Source organism: Magnolia sinica, chromosome 4, assembly GCF_029962835.1.
Source record: "Magnolia sinica isolate HGM2019 chromosome 4, MsV1, whole genome shotgun sequence".
Taxonomy (NCBI): Eukaryota; Viridiplantae; Streptophyta; class Magnoliopsida; order Magnoliales; family Magnoliaceae; genus Magnolia; species Magnolia sinica.
Genome location: NC_080576.1, coordinates 107,139,724 through 107,155,028, shown reverse-complemented (window position 1 = coordinate 107,155,028; position 15,305 = coordinate 107,139,724). Strand labels below are relative to the sequence as shown.

The 15,305-nt window shown below is 40.3% G+C and overlaps 1 protein-coding gene across 1 annotated transcript; it reads right to left on the bottom strand.

Moving 5' to 3' along the window:
- Positions 1–6,197: 6,197 nt before the first annotated feature.
- Positions 6,198–8,654, bottom strand: LOC131244263 (G-type lectin S-receptor-like serine/threonine-protein kinase LECRK3). Its single transcript, XM_058243897.1, has one exon. It carries the CDS (start codon positions 8,652–8,654, stop codon positions 6,285–6,287), a length of 2,370 nt encoding a protein of 789 aa, XP_058099880.1. The 3' UTR covers positions 6,198–6,284.
- Between the last annotated feature and the right edge of the window lie 6,651 nt (positions 8,655–15,305).

Here is a 15,305-nt window from a genome sequence, read left to right as displayed (position 1 = left end):
GAGCCAGGGGGTTACCTCAACTGAAGATTTCCCAAACCAACTTTATCAAGAAAAATGGAACCACTCACCTGATGAGGCAGCTCTGAAGGCCGATCGAACTATGCACCAGATTGAGAATCGCTCCCTAATTGAGCCAAAAAATCCGCCGGCGAGTTCCCTTCCCTTAGAACATGCACAAACCTGATTCGGCCATTACGCTGCAACTGATAAATCCTATGCAACCACATCCTCCATTTCCATCCCGGCGTTGCCACTCCATTGCACAAACCTGATTCGGCCATATTTCATGCAATTTCCCCCTGATTTTATGCAATTTGCTACTCTGTTTTTGTATGTTTAAATACCAGTCCACTATATTAGTTAAAATTAATCACCATTGCTTGAATACAATCACCATTGCCGAGTGTTCACGTTTTTCAAACATCTCTATTGTTTTTCAATTTTTTCTTCTTAGTATTAAAGCACTGTGTGACTACACGGCACAACCCAGCAGTTCCTTGCAACCATGACTTCACTATCTCTCAATGTTGATAACTTTATTACCCTTAAACTCAGTCCTACAAATTATCCCTTGTGGCGTGAATAAGCCTTGGCTCTTGCAGAAAGCCAAGAACTGGTCAGCCACCTTACTAATGAAGATCCTACCCCACCAAATACACCATACCAGATTCAAATAACATCACAGATACAGAAAGTTCTGCACCAAGATTAACCAAAGCATACATTGTCTGGCGAAAGGCGGATCGTCTTCTTCATGGGTGGATAATTGGAATACTCTCTGAAGAAACTCTCGGCCTCGTTGTTAGCTTAGACATAGCCCATGCTATCTGGGATGCACTCAAGAATGCATATGCAGAAGATTCACAAGAACATAAATTCACACTTAGACAACAGGTAATATATCTTCGCAAAGAAGATGACAAACCCATTGAAAAACATATTCGCACCTTCAAGGGTTTATGCGATAGTCTTGCAGCTATCGGGAAACCTGTCCTAGACAAAAAAAAAAAAAGTTTTCTCCCTTCTCACTAACCTTGGCCCTTAACATGAAACTTTCACCACTACCGTATTGTTAAAGCCACCAAGGCTTTCATATGCTGAGCTGGTCTCACAACTCCAAAGTCTTGATCAGCGACGCAGTTGGTTCTCTAATCATACAAATGTCCCAAACTCGTTCACTCCTCAAATGGCGTTTTATGGGCAACAACAACAGCGCTTCCAGCAATCCTCCTCAGGATATCATAGCAACAAACAAAAATTCATATCAACTGGGAGAGGATTTCAGGCACGACACCCAAAAGAACGAAACCATGCTTATTCTGCTAGGCCCACTTTGGGTTCTCAACAAAGACGTCCTCCACCACTTGGAAAACGCCGTATGCAGAACGAGAGCTTTACCGTGAAGAAAAATGCCAGTACTATGGCATGGTGGAACATATTGCAAAATTATGTTGGTGGGTGCCCAAAAAACCAACTCAACATGATGACATACCACAAGCTCTTGCAGCTCTCACCTTGGAAAACACCATCACTGAAACAGAGTAGACCTCAGATATAGGAGCTTCTAACCACATGACAGGTAAGCTAGGTATGTTAACCAATATTCACAACTACTTTGGTGCATATTCAATTCTTATTAGTGATGGATCTTCTTTATGAATTCTTGGTATTGTAGATTCTAGCATTAAGCAAAAAAATAATACCTTACCTCTTCACGATGTCCTACTAGTTCCTGACTTAAAACAAAATTTGCTCTCTGTAAGTCAGCTAACAACTCAGTTTCCTATTAATTGTGAATTTACTAATATTGACTTTTGTGTTAAGGATCGACAAACTGGACAACCGGTGATCATAGGGAGGCGCAAGGGTGATCTTTATGTTCTTCCCACTTCACCAGAGCTCTATTTTTCTCATCGATTCAAATCCGGCTCAACTGACGTTTGGCATCAACGCTTAGGACATCCTCAGTTTTCTGTTTTACAGTTATTAAACAATAAAGGATTGATTGATGTTATAGGCGTTGTAAAACCTGAACACATTTGTGATAGTTGTCAATTAGAAAAGCTTAGTAGATTACCGTTTTCCTGTTCTGAACATTCTAGTTCTGGTATTTTTGAAAAAATTCATTATGACTTGTGGGGACCTGCTCCTATTTTATCAATTGGAAAATTCAGATATTATGCAAGTTTGGTAGATGACTTTTCTAAGTATACTTGGATCATTCCCTTACAACATAAATCTGATTTTGCAAATGCTTATTTATCTTTGAACAATATGTTACTAGACAATTCAACAAACAAATCAAGATTTTTCACTCTGATGGAAGAGGAGAATTCATAAACTCCAAGCTATCATCTCATTTTCTTTCCACAAGTATCATTCATCAAGTATCATGCCCATATACTCCAGAGCAAACAGGTATGGTTGAAAGGCGATATAGGATAATACGGGAACTAGGTATGACTACGTTATTTCACAGTGGTGCCCCTTTATTTTTATGGGTCGAAGCTTTCACTACCGTTGTTTACCTTATTACTAGGTTGCCTTTGTCTGCTCTTAATTTTGAAACTCCATACTTTGCACTGCATGGCACTCATCTTGATTATTCTTCACTTCGTGTCTTTGGGTCTAAATGTTTTCCTTACACCTAAGATACACGACGACACAAGTTTGATCTAAAAACCGTACTTTGCATCTTTGTAGGCTATAGTGATAAACATAAAGGATACAAGTGTTTTCATCCCTCTAGCAAAATTTTTTTTATCTCCCACCATGTGGTTTTTGATGAGTTATTTTTTCCTTATAAACGTACTCAAAATCAAAGCATTACTCCTCCTACATCATATGTCATTAGCATCTTTGATTCATGGTTACCTCCTACTGACTCCAATCCCGTTGTAAAGACTCAGTTGCCAACCCTTACACCACCATGTTTGAGTCCTTTATCAGCAGTGTCAATATCCCCTCCAAATTCAAAAACTTCGGCACGTTCTCTCTCCCCAACTGAAAATACAAGTTGACATGAGACCCAGCAGCTCAGGTCTGAACCTGAGTCTGAGATGGAGTTAGCACCCCTTGAGCACGAGTCACTCCAACTCGAGTCTGAGATGCATGAGCAACCCGCACATTCTTCACAACCTAAGACCGAGCCCTCTCATATAGTCTCACAGCCCCAAATTGAAATAATTCAACCTCCACAAGTACAAGCACCCCTCTCACATTCCATGGTTACTCGCTCACATGGAAGAATTGTTAAAGTCAATCCAAAATATGCCTTGACTTCCTCCACATCCTCAGCCAATATCCTCGTGAACCTCATAATATTCGATCTACCTTAGCTCACCCTGGCTGGAAGGCTGCAATGGATGAGGAACTTGAGGCTCTTCATAAAAATCAGACTTGGCAACTTGTTCCTCGCACTTCTAACATGCATGTTATTGGTTCTAAATGGGTGCTCAAGCCAAAACTCAAACCAGATGGCTCACTAGATCGTCTCAAAGCTCGAGTTGTAGTAAAGGGGTATCATCAAGTTGATGGGTTGGACTACACCGAGACCTTTTCTCCAGTAATCAAACCTGAAACTATCTGTAAAGTCGTCACTATAGCACTTGTTCAGAAATGGTCCATACGTCAACTTGACGTAAAAAATGCTTTCCTGCATGGTTTAATTTCGGAAGATATTTACATAAAACAACTTCCAGGAATGGTTGACCCTTAATATCTAACACATGTTTGCAAGCTTCAAAAGGCTCTTTATGGTCTCAAACAAGCACCTTGTGCTTGGTTTGATCGGTTTAGTGCTTTTCTTCTTAAATATGGTTTCTTTTGCAGTCTAGCAGACCCATCCTTATTTATTTTTCATTCTGATTTTGGTACACTAATCCTTCTTTATGTAGATGATATACTTCTCACAGGATCCTCTACTGCTCTTGTTACAACCTTCATTCAGCTTCTGAGTTTTGAATTTGCGATGAAGGACTTAGGACCAGTTCATCACTTTCTTGGGATCGAGATCCCTCAAACACCTGCTGGCCTCCACCTGTCCCAGTGACACTATACTCTTACCATCCTTGAACGAGCCAGCATGGGCAACTGTAAGCCCATGAGCACACCACTTGAAGCAAAGACCAAGACCTCATCTAATGATATCTTGTTGGACGATCCAAGTTACTTTCGAGGACTTGTCGGTGCTTTACAGTATCTAACACTCACACGTCCAAATCTTTCCTACAGTGTTAACTATGTATCTCAATTCATACATTCTCTTACTATCGTGCATTTAAAATTGGTTCGTCGTATCTTAAGATACGTCAAAGGGACTATTGACATAGGCTTACACTTTACTTCCAATACTACACTTGATCTATGTGCTTTCTCAGATGCAGATTGGGCAGGCTGTCCCACCACAAGGCACTCCACCACTGGATATTGCACGTTTCTTGGAGGAAATCTCATCTCCTGGTGTGCAAAGAAACAGCATACCATCTCTCGATCCAACACCGAAGCGGAGTATCGCGCCATGGCCAACACTACAGCCGAACTCACTTGGATGACATTTATTCTAAAAGATCTTCACATTCCACTTGCCTCTCCTCCGATTCTCTACTGCGACAACCTTAGTGCTCTTCATATGACAGTTAATCCAGTGTTTCATGCTCGTAGTAAACATATTGAGTTGGATTATCATTTTGTGCGCGAACGTGTTGCACTTGGCTTTCTCATCACTCACCACATCTCCACTAATGATCAAGTAGCAGACCTCTTCACTAAACCAATGTCCAAGGGACGTCTCAGTTACTTTCGAACCAAACTCTACCTCCAACCCCGGCACCGTTTGAGGGAGAGTATTAGCACAACTCAGACCCACAACTCAGACCCAGCAAGACAAGGAGACGTTGGAGGATCAACAAGATAAGGAAGGTGGTGTTTGAAATCTGAAATCAGACAAGATGGGAAGGTGGTGTTTGAAATTTGAAATCAGAAAAGATGTAGCGCCCTGATTTCATGCAATCCCCAGATTTCATGCAATTTGCTACTCTCTTTTTGTATGTTTAAATACCAGTTTGTTGTATTAGTTAAAATTAATCACCATTGCTTGAATACAATCATCATTGCCAAGTGTTCACATTTTTCAAACATCTCCATTGTTTTTCAATTTTTTCTTCTACTTTGTTCGGGGGTTTCAAGCAGCTGTGGGAAAGATAGGGCAATCTTTTTCTGTTCTGTTTTTCTTATTTTTCTGTTTTCTGTTTTAGCTGCAATGATAGGTGTGGCCCAATATTTTTGTTGTGGTTCCCACCTGAAATCAATCATGTACATCGTTTGTTCCTCTTATCAATGATAGGTGTGGCCCTTCTTTTGAAAAAAAAAAGCCCAATCCATTTAGTCAACTCACCCCAAAGCTTATACTAAACAGTTAAACAAACAGATCCTTGTGGACTAATTTTCACAAAGCTCTAAGGACTAACTGCGGTAAAAAAATTGGCTGTGGCTACTTAGATTACATGCAATTGAGATAAGGTGTTGTTTTAAGAAGAACAGGTCATGAAAATTATGTCTCAGGATAACAGTAACTATATTGCAAATATAACTGTATAACTGGCATTTTTTGTTGAATTAATTTAAGTTTGATATGATGATGATGCACCTCACATTAAAATGACTTGATTCCTTTGCGTAATGTTAGAAAGACTTGAGAAACTGATAGTGAACAGTTTGGCGTTTCCTTAGAAAGACTTGAGAAACTGATAGTGAACACTTTGGCGCGTTTCCTTCTCATTTCTCCTCCACATGCCTGGAGAGAGATTATATAGACCATTCGTAGCACGAATTGCCCACAGCACCCAGCTTCAAATCATGCTGTTATATCTCATGTGTATATGTCTCTTTGCAATCAGATCCTATAAAATAGAATCCTAGCAGGTCTTTTAATCCAGGGAGTTACTCTGCTGCATCAACCATAGCACATCTATGAACGGGGCTAGTCCTAATGACAATGACTTGGGCATGCTCGGCCCATGATCATCTAAGCAATAGAATTTCATTATATATATATATATATATCTTCAGCAGTAGAATGTAAGATTAAACACTCCTAAAATATTTCTATACAATAAATGTTTATGGCATTGTTTTATTTGTTTAGATTAAACCTCTTCAGAATGATAAAGAAAATCAAATGAGAAACATGATTGATATCACAAGAACTTAAAATTTACACTGATTTTCATGAAAGACAACACCTTTAGATAAAAATACCAACGCATTTAAAGGAAGCATACATATCAAGATATGTTCATGGATGAAATCGGAGATGGGGGAATGGGAATGTCCACATTCCCTTCCATCATCAAAATCACATTCTTCATGGAAGGACGAAGAGCTGGTTCATCTTGAATACACCACAACCCCACCTTTACCATCCTATCCAAAATCCTCCCTTCCACTTCTTCTCCGCCCAAAAGCTTATGCAACTCTCCGGCCATGAACCAGCTATAAACCCATTCAGTGAGAACAATCTCATTATCTGGAACCTCTAACTCAATATACCTCCTGCAACATATAATTTCCAATAACACAATCCCATAGCTATAAACATCTGTCTTCACTGATATCGGTATGTTCCTGTACCATTCAGGTGCCAGGTACCCTCTTGTCCCTCTCACCCCAGTAAAGGTTCTTGTTTGATCTGGCAAAAGCAGCTTTGCCAAACCGAAATCGGATATCTTTGCAGTCCAAAAGCCATCCATGAGTATGTTTTGAGGCTTTATATCACAGTGGATAATATGGGGCTCGCAGTCTTCATGTAGATAGAAGATTCCTCTGGCGACATCTAGTGCAATTCTCACCCTTTCTTTCCAATCAGGTCGGCTTTGGGACCTGAATAGAAGGTTTGCAAGAGATCCATTGCTCATGTATTCATAAACCAGAAGCCTTGAAGAACCCTCATCACAAAAGCCAAGCAATCGTACTAAGTTCCTGTGATGAGTTCTCCCTATTGCCCTAGTTTCAGCACGAAACTCCCTTTCTCCTTCTTCAACCAATTTCTCAAGTCGCTTTACAGCAATCGTTCTGTTGCTGTTGTATAAGGTCCCTTTGTAAACTGTTCCAAAAGCACCCTTTCCCAACTCTTCCTTGAAATTGTCAGTTGCTTTTACGAGCTCATTGTAAGAAAATGATCGGAGAACAATCTCCTCAGACAAGCTCAAATTGTTATCTTCTGTCATCTTTTTAGAGCTTTGTGCTCGATTCCTGTAGATGAGAAAACAGGAAAAAGCAATGCTGGCAAGTAAACACGTGGTAATTAGAACTATACCTGCAGTTAAAACCTTCACACGTGGTTCTTTCTTGATTTCGACAGCTGGCATCTTTGTTGCAGTTGGAGAGGAATTGGTGTTTGCATCCACAGGACTTTCATTACCCATCTTGATGAAACTGGTAGAGTCCGATCCGTCTGATCTCCCATACTTCAATGGAAGCATAAGTTTCTTGCACTTGCCATCTTGAAACATTGTGGCCTCACATTTACAGTCGTTCAAACAAGCATTTCCGCATTCGTCTTTAGTGATCGATAAAGCGGCATACCAATCGTCTCGAAACACCACATCCTCCACTGTAGAAATGAAATATTTAAAATGTTCTTTCTTGACGATGCAACCTTCCATAGTGAAGTTTCTGCTGCAGCCCTCCAACTTGTGATCAGGATCGATGAAATTGTAACCAGGAAGACAAAGGCAATTGGGTTGGTCATTCACCAACCTACAGTAGCTGTTAAATCCGCAGACACCTTTCACTTGACATTTATTTGACAAGACAGATACTTCAATCATCGTTGTTGAGATACTGTTCCGTGTGAATCTATGGGAATACAAGCGGAAAATACCATCAACGTCTATGGTCGCACGGTAGATGACAGTTCCGTTGTTAGCAACGGCGCCTCTTTTCAGGAAATTTTTATTATATCCAGTATCATTGACTAGGTACATGAAGCCATCTGGGTAGAGATGTAGGCTGATGCTCTCTTCTTGATTAGTCGCTGCTGCCCAATATGCATCAATAGAAGTAGAAGTAGTGTGATTTTTCGGGTACAAGACAAGGTTTCCGTCTGATTGCATGCTCAGCTGAAAGCGTCCAATCGAATGGTCAGTTTCTGATGCGCTTGAAAACAGTTGATTCCCTGTCCGAAGGGATTGGCCCCCTAAGATGGTGTCAGTTGGATGATCGAAGCTTTCCCAAACGATTTCGTAATCGGAATTGTAGAGAACCAAGTTTCCTGAATCAAGCATCGAAACTGAGGACAAGAAATATCGGGATGAGAATTCACTTGGAAAGAACTTATCTTGGGCTCCTGCCGTTCGTAGAGAGAAACCTTTCTTCATTAAGACCAATGTACTGTTTCCGGAAACAGGCGGGTCATCCTGGTTCGCGGTCCATACGATTGTCTTGTTTGGACTTGTCTCCAACCATATTCCGACTCTGAAGCCGGCGCCTTCACGGTAGAAACCGAAAGAGAATAGACCAGAAGGTGAGCTCCATGAAGTGGAGTGGGTTGTGGCAGAGATATAAGAATCTATGGTTATGTTTAAATGTTTTGGTTGAGCTGTTGCAGTAGAAAATGTGGAGAGAAAGAGGAGAAAGGCAAGGATGGTAGCCATTAGAGATTATGAAAGAGAGAGGAAGTTTGTATTGTTTACTTTTGTGCTGCCTTCGCTACAAGTAAGGTGGGATTTAAACAACCAGTTAACCCATGTTACACGGGTGGTAGACTCTCAGGAGTTTCAACTCCCGGACTGCCTTCGCTACAGGTAAGGTGGGATTTAAACAACCAGTTAACCCATGTCACACGGGTGGTAGACTCTCGGGAGTTTCAACTCCAGTCAAAGGTTCGAGTACCAAAATTCCACCAGCGTGAGTGTGTGGGGTGTGCGTGTGCGTGTGTTAAAAATAAAAAAAATAAAAAAAAAAAACCATGTTACACGGGAGATTTGATACTCTGGTAGATTACGACGATTCAAACATCTATTAAGTAGAGGAAGGTCAAGAGTACAGGTCTCGTGATTTTTTCTTTTAAAAAAAAATTTAAAAAAAATATCTTTTCATAGTTTACAAATATACAAAAATGCCTTGTAATACTTTGAACTTATTTTATTATTATTATTTTTTTATTTTCACACACGCACGCACCCCCACACTCCCACCGTAGTGTCCATCATGATGTGTGTGTCTTATCAATGTCCGTCCATCCGTCTTTGCAGCTCATTTCAGGTCATGTGCCCAAAAATGATGCAGATCCAATGCTCAAGTAGACCACACCACAGAAAACTGTGGGATTGAACACCCACTGTTGAAACCTTTCTAGGGCTCATCGTCATGTTTCATTTTCCATCCGACCTATTCATAATATTACACAAACCTGGATGAAGGGAAAGTACAAATATAAGCTTGATCCAAAACATTTGCTGTCCCTAAGAATTTTCAATGGTAACTGCTCAATCCCCACTATTTATGTGGTGTGGTCCATTAAAGCTTTGGATTTCCATAATCTCCGGTTTTGTGTCCTAAAATGAACTGACAAAATAGATGGACAGTGTGGATAAATAACACATATCATGATAGGCCCCATGAAACGGGTCATGTGGTGACATTGGGATGGATATCTTGCGGCGGGTGCTGCAGGCAATGAACTTTCAAGATTTTCAATGTATGTAAAAAAATAATAATAATAAATAAAATAAAATAAAATTACTCTTAAAAAAAAAAAGACTGATAGGACGCACACTCGAGCTCACCTATGAAGTGTATGTGAATCCACTCCAACCATTAAATGTGTAATCCTGCGTTGGGCCCAAGTCCAAAAAATCAAATTAACATGTGATTCAAGAAAACGGTTGGAAAAAAGACATCCACAGTTGAATTTTTACAGAGCCTATGTGATGATTACGTAAAATCTAATTATACCTTAGATGACAAAAAAAAAAAAAAAAAAAACATTTAAGCCTAAGGCCTAAATCAAGACAATCCTTGACTCAAGTGAGCCACATCGAGGGAAATAGTTTGGAGGGTGGGCGTCGCCCTATGCACTGTTTCCAATTGTATGGTCCAACTAAATAACGGATGGGGGTGACTAAAAATAGGTCATGAACTTGATGGTTAGAGTTGATTTTATAATGGGTCTCATTCTATGCTGCCAACCCCTTCATAACACAGAAACTTAATAAAAGTTAGAGGTGGGCATCGAGCCGAGTCGAGTCAAGGTGGGCCAAGCTTGGCTCGGCTTGTCCATGATGTACTCGAGTTCGAGCTTGAGGTCAAGCTCGGCCTCGAGCTTAACATTGAAGTTTGGCTTGTTTGCCAAAGCTGTCGAGTCGAGTTTGAGTCGAGCTAGTGGTTCGAGGCGAGTTAAGTTTACCTCGAGTTTAGCTCGAGCTTGTTGGGTGAGAGAGTAATAGATTCTGTTCTTGATTCTCCTCCATTGATGAAAAATTCAAAAATCTTAGGAGAATCAAAGCAAAACCCGATAAAAAAACTAAACAAAGCTTCGAATCGAATGAGAAAACATGTAAGAACCGATCTGTTCTTGATCTTCTTCCACCAGCAGAAATCTAAGTACTAGAAAAGAAACAGAGTAGAACACATATCAGAAATTCAAGTAAAGAGCTCTAGCCAATCAGATCATTGGATTTCCTTGAAGCTCTAACAAATCTGAGAAGAACCCATCTCAGATTTCTTGGGTTTCTCGCCCAAGAAGTAGATCTCAGATATTGAAATTATACTATTATAGAGCTGAAATGAAAACTGGTGGTGGTGGTTCGGGCAGGCATGCGGCTGGTAGTAGGTAGAGAAAGAAAAGAAAGGAAAAGGCAAAGGGGGTGTGTGCGGTCAAGTAGAGACTTTAGGGTATTTTTTTTTTATTATTATTATTATTTTTTTTAAGTTAAAACTTAAAACTTATATTAATAATATATATATATATATATATATATATATATATATATATATATATATATATATATATATATTATAATATATTTAATATTTAATATTTAATATATTTATTAATCGAGCCGAGTCGAGCTGGAGTTCAAGCTTCGAGTCAAGTCGAGTTCGAGTCGAGTCCAGTTAAAATGCCCCTTGGTCTAACTCGGCTTGAACTCAACTCGAGCTTCAAATAATTCGGTTGTGACCGGGTCAAAGGATGTGGATGAGAATAGATGGGTAAAAATGTCTTTTTACCCTTATTTATAAAGTAGCAAGCATGATTTAATAAATATAGAATTTAATAGTATTTTATAGTAAAATTAATATTTAAAAGAAAATTTCTAGTAAAAATCCTTTTTTTTTTTTTTTTTTCCATGTATGTGGCCTTAAAAGTCCACAAGAAAACAAATGGGCAAGTACTAACAAGGGCCACCGGCGGCGGACTGGTAGACTTTGATAGTAAACAGTTTCCTTCTCCTTCTTCCACACGCGATAAAACACGGAAAAAGATCCATACAACTCTAGAAAAAAGGGTTCCTAGAGAGAATGACCATCATACAAGCGTGTTTGCGTGTATGACACGCACACCAACCTCTCACGACCTGGGCCCACTGCAGAGAGAGAATTACTTTGAAAACAGATTGAGTCTCGCTCCTAATCATGTATCCAAAAAGCATGGCCCAGACCACCAATTGCCCTATTTAAGGTTGAGTTGTATACTTGCACCAAGAGAGATGATAAGGGTTGGGAATGGGTCATGTCACCAAAAACTTAGCCTATTTAAATAATTGGGTGAGGTAAAGGTTTAGCCTAACCTGACCTGACATGCCCATAGGCTGACCCCAACCTAGACCAATGACCCATTGCCAGGCCTAGAAAAGGCCAATGCCCAAACTGCCAGTTCAAAATCTGGAGATAGGTTGCACTTTTCTCGCCCTTCCAAGCTTGGTTTGATGGGCTTTCTCATTGAGTGGTTTCCAAATATGGTTTCTGTACTTTCTAAACAAAACACTAATAAGCCACAAATGGGCACCTTTTTTTTTTTTCTTATCTTTTTTCAAAAAAAAAAAAAAAAAAAAAGGGCCAACCAACGGCCCTGGATGTATAATGGGCACCTTTCAAGTAATGACATACATGCATTTTCCATCTTTCCATTCATCTTGCGGTCGTAGCCATCAAATAGTTGGACCTTTTCCCATAAAATGTATATTGTTGTTAGCCGGTTGGCACCTTTATCAGCCTGTAACAGACAATATGGACAATATCGGTCCTGACATGAGCCATATCAGTTTCAATATGCCCACCCAAATGATATTGGCATCTGTGACTGACAGAAATGAAGGCATTAGAGGGATTATAGGAGTAACACCGATGGGTATAAGAAGTAGACAGATGGTTTGGTCATGTACAACAGATACCAACAACTGCTCCAATTAGGAGTGAGTTGTTGCAAGTTGAAGGCTTTAAAAGGACAAGAGGAAGGCTCATAAAGACATGGGTGGAGCTTGTAAAAAAATACTTGATGACCTATGTCTAAGAAGTTATGGCCTTTGTAAAGTTGGAATGGCAGAACAAAATTCGTCTAGCTAACACCAAGTAATTGGTATAAGGCTTAGATGAGGATGATGATGACGACAATGTTCCCTGTGTCATGTGACGAGGCCAAGACCAGTATGAGAGGCATTTTCATCTTTTCACTTTTTTTCTCACATTGTCCACATATTTCCTTCATTTAAATCATATAGATGAGATGAAGGTTAGGGATTTAATTTTCAACTTGAGTTGGGCCCTTTCTTGGAAATTATAACACAAGACTTCAGCAGCACAATTTGATGAACCATAGTGAATAGGAATTATCTGATAGTCATGTTTATAAAATGATAGTTTCTCAACTAGGATTTGAGCATATTAATCAGAAAAATTGCAATATCGTACACAGCTAAATAGCATATATTATATGCTTTGGGGGTGTTGATCTTGAAAAACCCAGCCAGGGGAGGTTCCAATTGCCGCCCACTGGACCCCTCACAGCGAAACATGCAGGGGAGGACCAAACCCTCCCGACGATCTTGGAACTGTAATCACAGATGTTTTAACTCTAATCTGCAGTGATTCCCAAAACCCATAACAGTAAGATTGACAATCCACCGAAGACTTTTCTAAGTCCAGCGTGCTTCTAACGCCAAATTAGTTTTTAAAGACCAAAAGTTAGTTTCAACAAGTCAATCCAAGAGAGGTCATTCTTACCAAAGAATAGTTTGATACACCATTGAATTCATGAAAAAGACAAATAAATGTTAGATTCTATTTTATTTTATTTTTTTTCACTTATTCCTAATTTCTTCTGCATTTTTTTCTTGAAAAGAAAAAAATTACACTACCAATACTTGTGACCTTCCTCTACTAAACAGACATTTATCGAACTTTGACCGTTGAGCCTTTCTTTTCATTTTAACTGTTCCTTCTATAACCACCAATTGACAAATAAAATCAACCATCCAATGTGACTATTGGGTATGTCATGTCAAAGACAGCCACATTCATTTGGATGGTTTGGATTAAGATCCATATATGCCATGGGCCTAGTTTGCTGGTGTTTGGATCATCTTGCTCTACCGGTGTATCAAATCTCCTGTGCAATTTGGGTTCTTTAAATCCGACTTTCCTTCCCATGAAGGCAGTACAAGAGTATACAATACAAACTCCCTTTCTCTCTCTTCCATAATCTCTAATGGCTGCCATCCTTCTCTTTCTCCTCTTTCTCTCAACATTTTCTACTGCAACAGCTCAACCAAAACATACAAACATAACCCTAGGTTCTTCTCTCTCTGCCACCAACAACTCCACTTCATGGTTCTCACCTTCTCGCCTATTCGCTTTCGGTTTCTACCAAGAAGGTGCCGGCTTTAGAGTCGGAATATGGTTGGAGACGAACCCAAACAAGACGATCGTGTGGACCGCGAACCGGGATGACCTGCCTGTTTCTAGCAACAGTAAAGTGATCTTACTGAATAGTGGTCTCTTTCTACGAACCGCTGGAGCCTAAGATAAGATCATTTCAGTTGGAATCTCATCCACTTCCTGCGCCTCAGCTTCGATCCTTGATTCAGGCAACTTGGTTCTCTACAATTCTGATTACAAAAGCATCTGGGAGAGCTTCGGTTCCCCAACTGACACCATCTTAAGGAGCCAATCCCTTCTGTCGAATAATCAACTGTTGTCAAGCGTGTCATGTTGAGGGTCAAATATTGCATATCAGGCCCCAGTTATTACCTGGATTTACGAACATGATACTGTTTAACGCCTTATTTTAATCGTATTTGTGTTGCATGGTGGATTTATAAGCGTGGACTGAAAAGGGTACTAAAAGCATGAATTTAACGCTCAGAATTCACCAAGGCAAGGTACGGACTCCATGGGATCAAGATCGATGGAATTACACGCCAGGGATCCGCGAAAATCGAGAAAATTGAAGCTCAAGTGGCTCAAAAATTAATCATCCAGAATGCAAGATCATGGGGTTCTCACAATCTGTTCGGTTCGAAACTTCATACATGGTCTGAGGGCCATAAATTAACCGTACACATCAAATTTTAGCCATTGGATCATTGTGAAAGTGGCCTGACGGACAGATTAGCCCCTAAAATCTTAATTTGGGGCCCGCCTGATATCTGGATATACTTAAATTTCATTGTCAATGCCTTAAAGTGGATGGGGAAAAGGATGGACAGAACGGATTTCTCACAAACATCACAGTGGACCCCACATGAGGGTGTGCATGCATACAGTGCACGCACACGCGAGCCGCACTGGATGGTCAGCCCGGTCAAAGACGGGCTGACCCGTCTCTCCTTCTCCTTCTCTGTTTCAAACAGCAGACGCACCCGGTCCGCCGGTTTCACATAGTGGGGCCCACCCCTCATCCAAATATTCCATCTGGCCCGTTCATTATGTACAGATGGGGGGTATTAACCACACCTAGGTTCCCTTTTGGTCCTATGTATGCACTCAGGCAATCTCCATCAACAAACGCCGGATGGACGACAGAATAGAAGATCATGTGGGCCAGACCAAATCCAATTCAAAAACATTCTTTCCTGACTGATTTTTCGAGGGGAGTTCAATGAGCGGCTTGGATTTGTCAAAATAGCACTAAAGTGGGCCCCACCAACGTCACAGCGGAAGCTTCCGCGTCCCTATTTTGCATCCGGCGAGAGTCCATTTTGTGGAAGTTTGTGGGCCCCACCCATGGCCTGTCCGACCAATCTGATCCGTTCATCGTGTAGAAGGCCTTGAATACTATAAAACCTTGCTGAAAGTTTATACCC

Excerpts from the sequence above, each read along its gene's own strand:
- LOC131244263 (XM_058243897.1), bottom strand. The coding sequence starts at position 8,654 with ATGGCTACCATCCTTGCCTTTCTCCTCTTTCTCTCCACATTTTCTACT.